At 40.9% G+C, this 14,122-nt stretch overlaps 1 protein-coding gene across 2 annotated transcripts in view; it reads right to left on the reverse strand.

Annotated features, from left to right (window-relative positions):
• Positions 1–307: 307 nt before the first annotated feature.
• taok1.L (TAO kinase 1 L homeolog) overlaps positions 308–14,122 on the reverse strand; it is a 44,152-nt gene continuing 30,337 nt past the window's right edge. The window contains exons 11-20 of one of the 2 annotated variants that reach the window (XM_018242449.2): positions 10,550–10,717; positions 9,828–10,031; positions 8,757–8,891; positions 8,316–8,552; positions 7,117–7,245; positions 6,266–6,469; positions 5,191–5,430; positions 4,092–4,304; positions 2,760–2,942; positions 308–2,006 (exon numbers count right to left, since the gene is read on the reverse strand). In XM_018242449.2, coding sequence (XP_018097938.1) covers positions 1,545–2,006; positions 2,760–2,942; positions 4,092–4,304; positions 5,191–5,430; positions 6,266–6,469; positions 7,117–7,245; positions 8,316–8,552; positions 8,757–8,891; positions 9,828–10,031; positions 10,550–10,717 — 2,175 coding nt within the window. In that variant the 3' untranslated portion in view covers positions 308–1,544. 2 annotated transcript variants of the gene reach the window in all.

Consider the following 14,122-nt stretch of genomic DNA (forward strand, 5'->3'; position numbering starts at 1 on the left):
GCGAAAACCAGCTTCAAACACCTGAAAATCATGAAGACAAACATCTTCAAAATGGACCTCTGCCATTGACTTTTACATGAATTAAACAGGTATTCGCTGGAGTATTTTTGTATTCAGATTTTTTTTGCTGCTTTGAGGCATAATAAATCTCTAAAAACTCTAGTTTTTTGCCTCTAAAAATTCGAGGGTTTTTTTTGTCGAAAAAAAAAAAAAATAGATTTTTTAGAGAAAGCAACACTTGGCTTTTAATAAATAGACCCCTTAGTGTTCTGACACTCCGCTTTTGCTTACGAAACCCTGCGATAAAACCTTTCTTACTTCCCAGTCCTTCTGCAAAACTTCCAACATGAATTGGCGACCCCACACTCCGACCTGGGCCGATTATCCAGCCATTGGCACTACTATAAGAACCAAAGTATTAGTGAATTCTATATACACCGTCCTCCATATTTAAACGCCCACATACATGCCATCCACCTTAAACGACATCACACAGCAGCACAGGTTCATGATGTCTTACAAAAGGAAAACAGTGTATTAGTGGCTAGTCAATAAATGCTATGGCAAATGAAACAACAAGTGTTAGGACGTCACTACAAAGCAATTCCAATGAAGCACTCTGTGTTCTGGCAAACGTTTCAGGGTGTGCCCCCTTCTTCAAGTGCCCATTGGCAACATTAGATACAGCTTCAACTCCTGGCATCTCTCAGCATGGACCATGCACAATTTCTGGGGCTGCCAATGCCAGATCTAGAGTAATGGCGTACACTAATCGCTTCATAACTAGAAGCTCTGCAACAAATATATGGTCTGAACATTTGCTGTAGCTATAAATACAGGGGCATGCTACTTGCTGAGTGATTTCAAGGATTTAAGGATAAAAGAATTAAAAGCACGACAAAGTAAAAACCAAATCTCCATGGATGTAATGAAGGCGACAGCAATTATACCCTCAATTGCCAAATTCGGACTGACAAATTATCGTAGGAAGCCGTTCACTCTGGATTCATACATGTAGCCGATGATAGGATATCAGGGCCAAATTCAAATGAAATTCATTTGTGGTAAAGCAGTAAATAAAAGATGTTGATTCTACGTTACTCCTGCCTAGATGAAGGATTACGTAAAGTAAAGACTGGACTATTGACTACACAACAGCAAAGGGCACTGTTATTATGCAGAGGTGACAAGAGAGACCCTTAATGGGATGGAGCAAATAAATAAGTCCATGTGCTGAACGAGTTTGAAAAGAACTGCTTTTGGTTTCCAGCTTCTCCCCCACCCCACGTTTACTCTTAGCACAGTCCAATATTTGCTAGTTACACCCCTGTCTTCCTGCACCCCAGTCTGCCTGACAGAACTCCAGCAGCTATTGCAATCATACTGAAGATAACACACATCACTTTAACCCTGTACAAAATGATCAAAATACAGCATGTGTAGGAAGCTTTTTTTTGGCAGCTGCTCATTTACCAATGAGGGAACTGTTGTGAGGACATCTCTAGGCAGTTTGTGTTGAAAGCTCATAGAGTTTTTTCTTTGAGCTATGTGTAAGACATGTGTGAACCATTGGATATCTGTGAAGTAACACTTGTGCTCCTGCTCATTCCCTGCTCTGTCTGTCCCCCTGAAGCTGTCCGCCTCAGAGCCTGGGGGCTGTTGCGGACCCCCATCGTACTACCACGAGAGACACCTTGCACAGACCCTGAGGGATGACCCCATGGTTGAGGCCCACCTTGCATTGGGTGGCCCCAGGCTTGTGGTGGTCCAGCCATGGGGTGACCCCAATGAGGGCCAGGGCCTCCTGTGGGATTATGGGACCAGCCAGAAGCTCCCGGGTAGCTGTGGCTGAACGCCTCGGGGGAGAGATTAGAAAGAATCATGTTGCTAAAGCCTAGCCTCATGCTTTCAGAGTCAAATGCTTCAATCTCCCGGGCTTGGCGCTCCAGCAAGCTTCGTATCCGCTCAGTGCGTTCATTCTGCAGAGCCAGCATTTCTTCTTCAATCTAAAAACAGGACGGAGAAACATAAATCTAATTTAAAATGTTTCATAATTCTTTGTACCCTTTAGAAAATACCACATAAATTACCAGAATTTAATGGCACTATTTAAGCATATATATATATATATATATATATATATATATATATATATATATATATATATATATATATATATATATCTCAAGAGCAGACCAGCAGGATAGAACATATCGCTTAAGAGAAGACATAGCTTATTAAAAAAGTAGAACAAAAATCCAATCAAGAAAATCTTCTCATAAGACAGTTATGCTAACTATTAGCGATGGATGAAATTTTTTGCAGGGAAAAAAAAAAAGGCCATAAATTCCGATGTATTGTTTAAAAAAAAAAAATAAATAAAGTTGTGCTACTTCAGAAAAATTTGCCTCGAAAAAACACCCATTCATTTCAATACATTTACCAAATTTTCGCCACTTTGCAGTGAAGCAAAACAGGACAGATTTGTCCATCACTATTGATTGCTAAGCCCGTTTGCATTTGTCCATCAACTCCAACAAAAGCATAGGCATACAGGACTACATCACATTCTCATGGCATTACTTACCAGCCTAAAAACTTCTCGGGTATATTGGTGTGTATGTCTACTGCACAAATACAGTGGAGCGGATTGTAAGCACAGAAGTTTGCAGACACCACTCATACACGGAATCTGTTTAATAGGAATATTGTAACAGACACTTTTGAACAGCAAGGAGAACACAAATTGAATGGCATACCTTCTGTTCTAAAAGGCCTCTATGAAGGGAAACCCTCTGTTCCAGCTCATGTATCTCTCGTTCGTGTTGGGCCTCCGCCTGCATTTTAATTTTGCTTTGATAAGCATTAAGTAGTTCCAGCTCCTGCTGCAGCTGCATCTTCAAGACCTGGCACTCTGCTTCCTGAGCCTCATCCAAACGCAACTGTAAGACAAGGTCCTGTTTTAGCCGAAAATTGTACAAGTGCTTTTGCACCAGAACACCCAGGCTTCAAGGAAAACCAGATTAGCAGGTAGGCCGGAAAAGCTACACACAAAGATCTGGCTTTTTTACCAGCCCAAAACAACCTTAGTAGTGCAGATGATGCCCTGCTGTAACTCTTCATCTTTGGATTCACAGCACGTGCTCTGGGCTGCTGTCAGTTACCTGAGCTTAGGAAAGTAATTGCAATATACGGGCATCATAAGTAATTCTTCAGATTCACAATATGTGACAGCTCAGAAACTAGAGTTTTGTGTATAACAAATAAATAACCAGCCCTGTAGCATGTGTTTCTATGAAAAGCGTCATCTCACTTTCCATTGGACAATTTCCAACAACCTCTGAAATTAGTTTCTCCACAACTGCCCAAAGCACATAAAGACTTTGCAGTGTCACTGGCACTCAAAACATGGCCTAACAAGTTCAAGATGATGAAGGCCTAGATCATGACTTTTACAGGCTCTGCTGGTACATAAGGTAGCATTTGTAAAAGCAAATATAATTTTCAAATTTATATTATGGTACCAACTAGTGATGTGCGGGCCGACCCGATATCCGCAGGTCGGGTGGATTTGGGTCGACCTCGCACTGCTCCTCGTGGGTGGGTGCGGGTTGAGCTCTTCTCCTGCTCTCCCCATCCGCCACCTTCAAATGCCGGCATCCGACTTCCAGTTTTATAGTCTCGCGTCTGCTCGCCCTGCCCCTTTTGTGACGTCATTGTGACGTCATCTGCGGGGCGGGTCTATAAAAGGACCCCAGAAATGCTGGTGCGGGCAGGGCGGGTTAGGGTCGGGTGTGGGTCAGGAAAACCCTGACCTGCACATCACTAGTACCAACATATAAAATGTTTATGTTAACATAAGGATTGCACACACAGCCTGCAAAGAAAGAATAAAGGCTACTGTTGTAAAGATGTCAGTTACACTTATTTAACATTAAGAGGTTTATAAAGCATTTGCTTGATAAGTTATGATACTCCGTTAGATACTTAGTGGCAATATTTGACTAAAAGCCTCTCACAATATTGCTAGATCCCTAGAGATGTGCATCTATAGCACGGATATATTTGAAATAGGCCAGTCTAGAACTCACAGCTTGTGTGGACAGCATCTCATTAATGCTATGGTCGTACTGCTCAGCCAGTATAGCCAGCTTGCGAGTCTGCTCCTCTTTCAGCCGTTTCAGCACTGCCTTGTGTTCATTCTTTGGTGTAGTGTCCAAGAGGTGGTTCCGTAGAGCTTTATACTGCCGGGTTTGGATCTTGCATGTGTCCTGGAACTGCTTTTTAATCTGCAGCTCTTTGGACTATTAAAAAAGAAAAAGAGTTTTTGATCTGCAACTAAGTTCTCATATATACAGACAAAAATATCTGTAGAAGTTCTCCATTGCTGACAACCCTGTATTTTACTGAAACATTTTACTCTGATAGAGACTCTTATCCTTAACACAGTTTGTAGATTTAGCTGAAACACTGTTATGAACCAATTGGGGCCTTGAATATAGGTTGGAAACCTTAGAGGGGTTAAAACTGAAACATCTGACACCACTGCCTTTAGGGATCAAATGCAGTTGCCACTGTATTCCACTGCCTGCTTACAACAGCCACTGTCTTTCACATTTCAACTAAAAAAAAATGATAAAGTGCAATTAGGGACATCAACTCTACTTCTTAACCAAATTAAAGGGTATGTAAAGGCAAAAAAAATAAAATCCCATTTTTACTGTCTTTAATGAAAAAGAAACCCATCTCCAATATACTTTAATTAAAAAAATGTGTACCGTTTTTATAAGAAACCTGACTGTATGCAGTGAAATTCTCCCTTCATTTACTGCTGTGGATAGGAATTGTCAGATGGTCCCTAACTGCTGAGCAGGGAAACAATCATACTTATGAACAGCAGGTGGAGCACCCGTCTTACTTCCCAGCCATGCAGAACTCAAGCAGCTTTGTTTATGATGATCCCTAAGCAGCCCAGACCACACTGAGCATGTGCACAGTCTTAGTCTTGCAAAGATGTTTAACAAAGTTACAAGATGGTGACCCCCTGTAGCCAACTTTGAAAGCATAAATTATTTGTTTGATTAGGCTTGTGGTGCAGTAAGTGCATGTTTATATTTAGTATACAAAATACAGCATTTCTAGCCTTATTCCATTTTAGACTTTACATGCCCTTTAAGCAAGGCAAGGTACCTTTAAACTCTTCGGTTGTTGTCGGACCTCCATAACATGCTTACGCCTTAATTCCCGCTCCCGTCTCTTGTTGTATTCTAGCTGGTTTGTGAGTTCAGTCTGGTGTTGTAACTTTATAAGCTCACAGCGCATCTTTTGAATAGTATTGAGATGGCGAAACTCAAGCTCCTGCATGGATTCGTGCTGTCGCAGAAGCATGGCGTGTTCCAAATCTTTCTGGGTTTGCCTTTTATTTAACTCCTAAAACAAAAATGAATAGTAATATAATGGGTTTTTTTACAGTTAAACTAAAGGGACATTTACTTATAGAACCTAAATGTAATTATTTTTAATTGTGGAGTTATACTTAAACCATATACAGTTGCATCTGTAACGATACAATGCTTTAACATGACTGCAAAGCCTTAAAGAGCTGGTTCACTTTTAAGGTAACTTTTATTATGTTATAGTCCAGCCAGTTCTAAGCAACTTTTCAATAGGTTTTCATTAATTATTTTTTTTAGTTATTTGTTTTTTCCTTTGACTCTTTGCAGCTTTCAAATGGGCGTCGCTGACTCCCTTCTAAAAAAAACAAATGCTCTGTAAGGCTACAAATGAATTGTTACATTTTATTACTGATCCTTCTATTCAGGCCTCTCCTATTTAAATGCCAGTCTCTTATTCAAATCAATGCATGGTTGCTAAGGTTATTTGGACCATAGTTACCAGATTGCTTAAGATTTAAAGTAAAGAGCTACTTAATTAAAAGCTAAATAACTTATAAACCACAAATTGTCTCAGAATATCACTCTCTACATCATAGTAAAAGTTATCTCAAAGGTGAACAATTACTTTAATTGTAATGACATTATGAATAAGTACAGGCAAAGTCTGCTTAAACCCTTTAAATCATCTAATGTAGTATGTATAATAAAAGCAAACATGAAATCCACTGCTGTGGCTTATAGGGCTAGGACAAACCTCCATGTTTATGCATTACCCTAAAGGTATTTCCACATACAGTATGTTAATAGGGGAGTCTTTGTTTTTTTGTAACAAAACCTGTTTTCTAAAAGCAACGGAAAAGGCGGTATACCTCCCTAACCAGGTCCTGCTCGGAATTATGTCGATTCAGGAGCATTCGTCTTTTAAAGCGGCGACACTCCAAATCTAGATACTGTCTCTGACGACGCAAAAGATTCGCTTCCTCTTCGGCCTGAAAATGCTGGAAATTCTCTTTCTGTTTGGAAAGCCATTCCTGCTTCTCTTTCTTTGGCGTACTCTGGTTTTCATTTAGCTCCTATGGAGGAAAAACAAAACAATTAAATGTAAACACAAATGATATCGAAAGGCAGGGACAATAAAAAAAAAATGCTGGACTAGTGCAGGTAAAATACAGAGCCAGGTAAACCAAAGGACTAGCAACTGGGTAAACGGTGTCCTTTAAACAAAATAGATACACGAGATTTAGAAATGCAGCAATCTACAGTTACGTGTATTTCTGCTAATTTCTGTATTCTAACATGTAGATTGAGTTTACTGGACATGGTGTGAACTGGTATTACTGGTACAATGTGGGCATGTTAATCTGCATACTTCAAAAAAAAGCTGGATAGTTGCAGTATTTACTTTCCCCAACTATACAGAAGCAATAAGTGCTGCACACAGTTCAAGCACCATAAGAACTGGCCCCAAAAAAGAAGATAAAAGAATAACGAACAATATTTTCAGTATTAGTCTATATCATGCATTTTAAAGACTAACTACTGCATGCACACAGACTGGCAGGAATATCCAGCGTCAATAAAACTGTTCTTGAGCATTTCCAGCCACAATATCAGCATGAATGAATTGCTGCAATTCAGAAATCACAATTACAATATTAATGTGGGATATTCCCATCCACTATGGAAGCAGAGCAAGTATAAATTTCACAAGCAGACTTACCTCTTTCAGCTGTTCTTTGCGCAGTTTATATTCCCGCTTTTGTGATTCCAGAAAGTTGTTAAGCTCTTTTTTCTGTTGTGCCTGAATATGCTGCTGGAATTTCTTTTCGTCATTGGCTATTGACTTTAACTGTAAGAATAAGTAACAGAGTCTGTAATAATATTTTTACCAGATTTTCACCAGAGTTCCTGCGAATACCAAACAGGACCGCCATCAGAAAACACAGGGCCCCATATGACAAAATTTCCTGGGCCCCCTGGGCTGCGCCCACCGCAAGCCCCACCTACAGGTCCGCCCTCCCCACCCCACCACACATAATAAAACGAAAAAAATATTTGTGGCTAGGGTTCCCACATGTTAATAAAAAATAAAAAGATATTGGTGGTCAGGGCCCCCCATAAAAAAAAAAAACATTTGTGGCCAGGGCCCCCCCCCATTAAAAAATATTGGTGGCTAGGACCCCACATGAGAAAAAAAAATTGGTGGCCAAAATTATTGGCCAGGGCCCCCCCCACACATTATAAGAAAATTGGTGGCCAGGGCCCCCTAAAACATCCACGCCTTCCCAAAGTCAGCAGCTCTCAGAAAGATGGGGGGCCTGGCTAATCAAGTAAGTGTGGCGTGGCCGGGCCCTCCTTACCCTCGGGCCCCCTACAACTCTCCTCCCTGTCCCCCCCCCTGATGGCTGCCCTGATGCCAAATGATAATATCAGTACAAGGGTCATGGATTGTATCACTGCGCCCAGTAGGGCCCCACAAATATCTCACTCACGGCCTAAAATATGAGCTTGAACTGTCAGCTATGCTGGTCTTCGGACGGTTTGGGTATACCATAGGGCAGTATAACCGTCTTCAAATAGAGCCAACACATACTTAACAGAGCTACACACCTAGACATAGAAGATCTATTTGTTTAGAACAGACTTGACAGGACTACCTGGCTATATTCAATGTTTTTTATATAGGGCCAACTTCATTTGTATATAATGAACATGATATGATCATGTGACCAGCCAAAAATCGCACCATCCATAGCAAGGATCTTCATAGGTTTTTGTTTAGCATGCAGAGGTATCTGCCATGAAGCTGCTTATATGCACTTGTTTTAAATGACTAACTTTAAAATGCAAGGCACTATATTATGAATGTTCAGATCTTTTTTATCCAAGTTTCCAAAAGCAGGACAAAAAAAGCCCCACCTCTTTCTCCATAGCTGCCTGGTGTTTCTTAACAAGTTTTTCCATTTCTGCTGAAAAGTTATTCCGTTGGGTTTCAAGGTCTTTATCAAGCCGGAGACGATGCTCATCCATCTCGGCCTTCAGCTTGTTCTCCAGTGCCATCAGCTGCTTTTGATGTTGCCGCCTCATGCGTTTGTAGCCGGACATCTGTTCGCGGAGTTCCGAGTCTTGCTCATGTTCCTGAATTTGCCTCGTCACCTACACAGAAGGCCAAACATACATTATTAAATATGTCCCCGGTCAGGAAACGTATCTAAATGAAATGAGTAAATAAATGAAGAGTAACCACTTAAAAAAGTCACACAAACAATTATTTATAAAAAAAAAAAAAAAAAAGTGCTTGCCATTTCTGGAAGAGTCCTTGTAGTAAGGCCCCGCTTGCATTCATTTGCAGGTACTTACCAGGGAGGCTGTGCGTATGGTGGCAAAGTGCTCACGGTTCCGATAATGAGACTTGTGACGGGAAACTTGGGGAGGAGAATGTGGTTCTGAAGGTCGCGTTCTAGGCTCTGGTTCCTCGGGGTAGTTTTCTTCTTCCTTCACATAATGTTGAACAAAGGAAAAAGTATTTTAAAGTGTCACACAGCAAGCAAAATTTCCAAAGGAAACAAAAATGACATATGGCAGAATAGTTATATTAAGAACTCATAAAATTGAGCCAAATAATCTATAAATAATGATGGATTTAGCCATATTTCTGCTCAACTGGAATTCATACCTTGTATCTCAAACCCACTTTGAGTGTAAACTATACTGAGAAGGGCCCTATCTACCTTCTATAGTGAGCAGTGCTGTATGTAATCTGTATGTTTGCTACTGTACAGTGCTTTAGAATGTTAATAACAATGTTTGGCATTTAGTGGGTAAATCTTTTTTACATGATTTGTAATCTAGATACGCCAATATTTTACCCGCAACCTCTTTAGCTATGTAGCATAGGTCACTGGTGCAAAGAGAATCAACCAATCTGTGTTTGCCATTAGTATTATATCATACATGGTCAGGTTTCAGCTATTTATGCATTGGACAGTTGAACTGAAGTATGTGGAATGAGTGCAGACTGTGTTACAGAATTCTCAATACAAGAGGATCGAGAGAGTCATGTAAGGAGGCAGTAAGAACATGGCTGAGCTGTACTTCATGAAGCTGCTCTCTGCAAGCTGATCAGAAAGCTGATCTGGCTTTCAGTACAAAGACCAGCAACCCTGGGGGAGAAACTTCTCTTAAGTTTTCACAAAGGGGTACCCTCTTAAGCTGCTTTGAGCCTCTGCACTTGAGCTCCCACCCAGAGTAAGTAAATTAAATTGAATGTCTGTTAAGAGAAGAAAACAATAACTAAGAAACATTCAGGGAAAGAGTTGGGTAGATACTGCATGTTGAATAAGCGGGATCCTGTATCTGTAATAAACACCAACCATTATCAAATTAAAATAGTACGCCGATAGAATTCAGAACCGAGATTTGCACACTCACTGGTTTTAAATGAATGACAGAGATATTTGACATCACAGTATGGTCGCCCTCCATCATGTCCAGCTCGCTCTTGTCATCAGAGGCATCTGGAAGACTAGTCACACTACTGCTTTGGCTACTGGCACTGATGGACATGCTAGGAATGGACTGATTACTACCAATGCTGTTTACTGTTCCCGTTCGGCCAACTCCATGTTCTTGTTCCTGAAAATAAAATAAAAAACGTAAATGTAAGGGCCACGCAAATGATAACATTTAAAAGGTAAACTACACACCTGAACATTGCAAAAAAATACTTTGCAAAAAAGCAGCCCATATGTAAAATACTGCTTTATTCCGTTTTCCTTTAAGAGAGAATCCTGTTCGTGGTCTGACTCAAAAAAAGAAAACCCAGAGAAGAAACGTACTTTCGGACATGGAAACTGATATTAATAAAAGGATCAAGCACTAAAATGAAATACATGAAAATGCCTTTCTTGGCATCACACAACACAAACAACACATTGGTGTTCATTGGAGATGACCAGAACACCATATAAATAAAGGCAGATGGAACTGTTCTCCAAGGTTTCATACAATGGATTTGGAAAAATAGTAACAGTGAGTTCAGTTCTAAGCTCACACCATACATACTTCATCCCAGTGGCTGGGGTCACGGTCACACATAAAACAAAAGCTGATATTTTTCCTTTAAGATACAGGTCAATGGATTCTATATATACCTCTTCCTCCTCGTGTGTTTCCACAGCTGGCCCATTGTGAGCCTCTTGGAAAAGCAGCTTCTTCATTTTACGGTACTGTAGATTATCCAGCTCTCTCACGGCATCCTTCGTCCTCTGGATCAGGTCAATTAAAACAGTTTCTGGCCGTTCCAGAAGGACAAACATGTTCTGTAAAGTCAATGGACCTTGATTTAGTTGTTTTGGTTCACTTTGGTACCGAATCAGTGCCTTTCTGTGCACCATGTACATAAATTGCAGCATATCTAGTGATTAATTGTCGTACCAAGAAGAAACTGGACGTTTACGAAAAGGTTTAATGGATGTACTCAAATCATTTGTTTAGATTTCATTATTACCACCCCTTTAGAAGTAAATGCAGCTGAAATAATGGCCAATTTCCTTTATAACTGCTAAAATGATGCTCTGGTATGAACATGTGTAAATGAGCAACTTGTGTTTCAGTCCCTTTAAAAGAAAAATAAACGATGCTCTGATACTGACACTCTAACGTAGATGTGTGTGGATAATTTACACGTGGAACTATGAATATATAACACCTGATGGCTCAACCACAAGGTGGCAGTGTGATTCACATACATAAATAGCTTTGCTTAAAGGAATTGTTCAGTGTAAAAATAAAAACTGGGTAAATAGATAGGCTGTGCAAAATAAATAATGTTTCTAATATAGTTAGTTAGCCAAAAATCTAATCTATAAAGGTTGGAGTGACTGGATGTCTAATATAATAGCCAGAATCCAACTTCCTGCTTTTTCAGCTCTTTTGGTTTCCACTGATTGGTTACCAGGCAGTAACTGTTTGTCATAACTGTTGCTTTTGAATCTGAGCTGAATGCGAAGGATCAATTGCAAACTCACTGAACAGATATGTCCCATGTGGCCCCCCTTAAAGTCGCTGACTAACTCAGAGTTAGAGAGCTGCAAAGCAGGAAGTTGTATTCTGTTCTATTATGTTAGACACCCAGTCACTCCAGCCTTTATACATTACATTTTTGGCTACCTAACTATATCAGAAATATTTTTTATTTTGCACAGCCTATCTATTTACCCAGTTTTTATTTTTACACTAAACATGATGATGTAGTAAAGCAATATTTTAGTGATTCACCAATGGAACCACACATCTCCTAAAATTTAGCAGGTATTAAAATTCTAAATATTTAAAAAGTAAAGAAATGTCAGTGTCTTGGCTTACTTTTACCACAGTTAATTAGAGATGGTACGATGCACTTTTTCTTTTTTAAACAACAACACACAGATGGAGAAAAACTGCGGTGGTATCTAATTTCAATCTTAGTAATGTCTGTAAAACACTATCCCAAGTCACATGGTTGATTATATGCTGCCTCAGTCGCTGTAGCTGGAGGGTGGAAGCTTTTGGCCACCAATAAAAACTACTGGTATACACAGTGGTCTTTTAGTGAGTTTAAGGCTAATGCCACACGAGGTTGATTCTTGGCCTGTAGATCGCGTGAGCAGGGCCGTCATCAGAAATCTCAGGGCCCCATAAGAAAACATTTCCTGGGCCCCCGGGCTGCACCCACCTAAAAGCCCCACCTACAAGTCCGTCCTCCCCACCCCACAGGTCCAACCCCACCACACACTAAAAAAAAAACAAAAAACAAAAAAAAACACATTGGTGGCTATTGTTCCCACATGTTAATAAAAAAAATATTGCTGGTCAGGACCCCCCCCAGTGAAAAAAACATTTGTGGTCAGGGCCCCCCATTAAAAAATATTGGTGGCTAGGACCCCACATGGGGAAAAAATGGTGGCCAGGCCCCCCCCACGTTATAAGAAAATTGGTGGCCGGGCCCCCCTTAAATGTCCATGTAATAAAAACTTGCCCCCCCCCAGAGGTTTAAAAAAAAATGTGGTGCCCAGGGCCCCACCACACAACAGGGACCACAAAGGGTTACCTTTAGCAGGGCCCTGCAATGTTACACTTACTTCATTAGTGTGGCCCACCTGCTGTCAGTGAGCTGCCAACTACAGAAGGGAGGAGGGGAGCACAGGTGGCTGCATCTTCTTCCAGTGACAACATTTTCTTCCCTTATTGGTCACAGAATTTCAAGTCCTGGTAAAGCTGCATGGTGATTGGATGAGCTGGAGGAGAAGTTCAAACCTCAGCTATCCAATCCCTGAGAAGCTCACCCTGGACTTAAACTCAGTGACCAATAAGGGGAAGTAATGGACAGAAGATACCTCCCCTTGTGCTCCCACCCTGCCTTCCCGAAGTCAGCAGCTCTCAGAAAGCAGGAGGGCCCGGCTAATCAAGAAAGTGCGGCTTGATCGGGCCCCCCTTACCCTCGGGGCCCCCTACAACTCTCCCCCCTGTCTCCCCCTGATGGCTGCCCTGCGCGTAAGTAAGCATTTTCATCACACAATCCACTCTGTGTGTCTGGGCTGACCCCTTCTTCCACTCCTCTACATGTAAGCGCGCACAGGTAAATCTAATTTGAATCAATTGAGATGGGGCACGGAGTGGATCCACGTCTCTCAGCCTGCAAAATACGAAGGCTGACAGCAGCAGAGCCTACAGCTGTTTGTGCCTATAGCCTACATTTCATGAGGGCCAGTTAACCTTGTCTTTTGAGCAGATTCATTTACATTTATGCCTGACAACACTGAGCACATTGTGGGTAACTGTCCTATTGCAATAACCAACTGTAAACCTTAATCACAAGTCGTGTGACTTGAGAAGCTTCCCGAAGGAATCAATGGGAGGCTCTGAATCTTAACATGTAACATAGACCCCAAGCTTCCTTGCATCAGCTCTATTATACTCCAGCTAAACGAAGTAAAATAAATCCGGGTAGATCGTCAGCATGACCCCGGTGTCAATTTCCTTAGGCTGATTTGTTTCACATGTTGTGGACATGCCTGGAGATAAATTTTGAAAAGGATTTATGAAAACTGCGAATGACAACTTTGCAATCCCCCACATTATTTCAACAGAATTTTGCCAGCTTGGCATTATGGAGGAAATTGTGCCTCAAAGTAGAACTTGTAAATTGTGTAGAACATTGTTATTTTATGCTAAAAAGTTATTGTAATGAATTGGGTGGAATCGAATCCACCTACTGTTTTCCAGTGGTTGAATTTAGTAAAAAAGATGTTATCAGTTATTACACTTACCTATGAAGCCAGAGGAAAATTGGATACATTTGCTAGGATCTGGACTACCTGGATGGATGCTACCCAGTAATATTAATAAGTAAAAGGAAGCGGAAAGGAAAAGTAGATGATGTGTGGTAGAGAACAACTTGGTTATTTTTAGGGATGCACCGAATCCAGGATTGTATTCGGGATTCGGCCTTTTTCAGCAGGATTCGGATTCGGCTGAATTCTTCTGCCCAGCCGAACCAAATCTGAATTTGCATTTGCAAATTAGGGGCGGGGAGGGAAATCACGTGACTTTATGTCACAATACAAGGAAGCAAAAACAGTTTTCCCCTTCCCACCCCTAATTTGCATATGCAAAATAGGATTCGGAATTCGGCCGAATCTTTCGAGAAGGATTCAGGGGTTCAGCCGAATCTAAAATAATTGGTG

This window comes from Xenopus laevis, chromosome 2L (assembly GCF_017654675.1).
Source record: "Xenopus laevis strain J_2021 chromosome 2L, Xenopus_laevis_v10.1, whole genome shotgun sequence".
NCBI lineage: Eukaryota > Metazoa > Chordata > Amphibia > Anura > Pipidae > Xenopus > Xenopus laevis.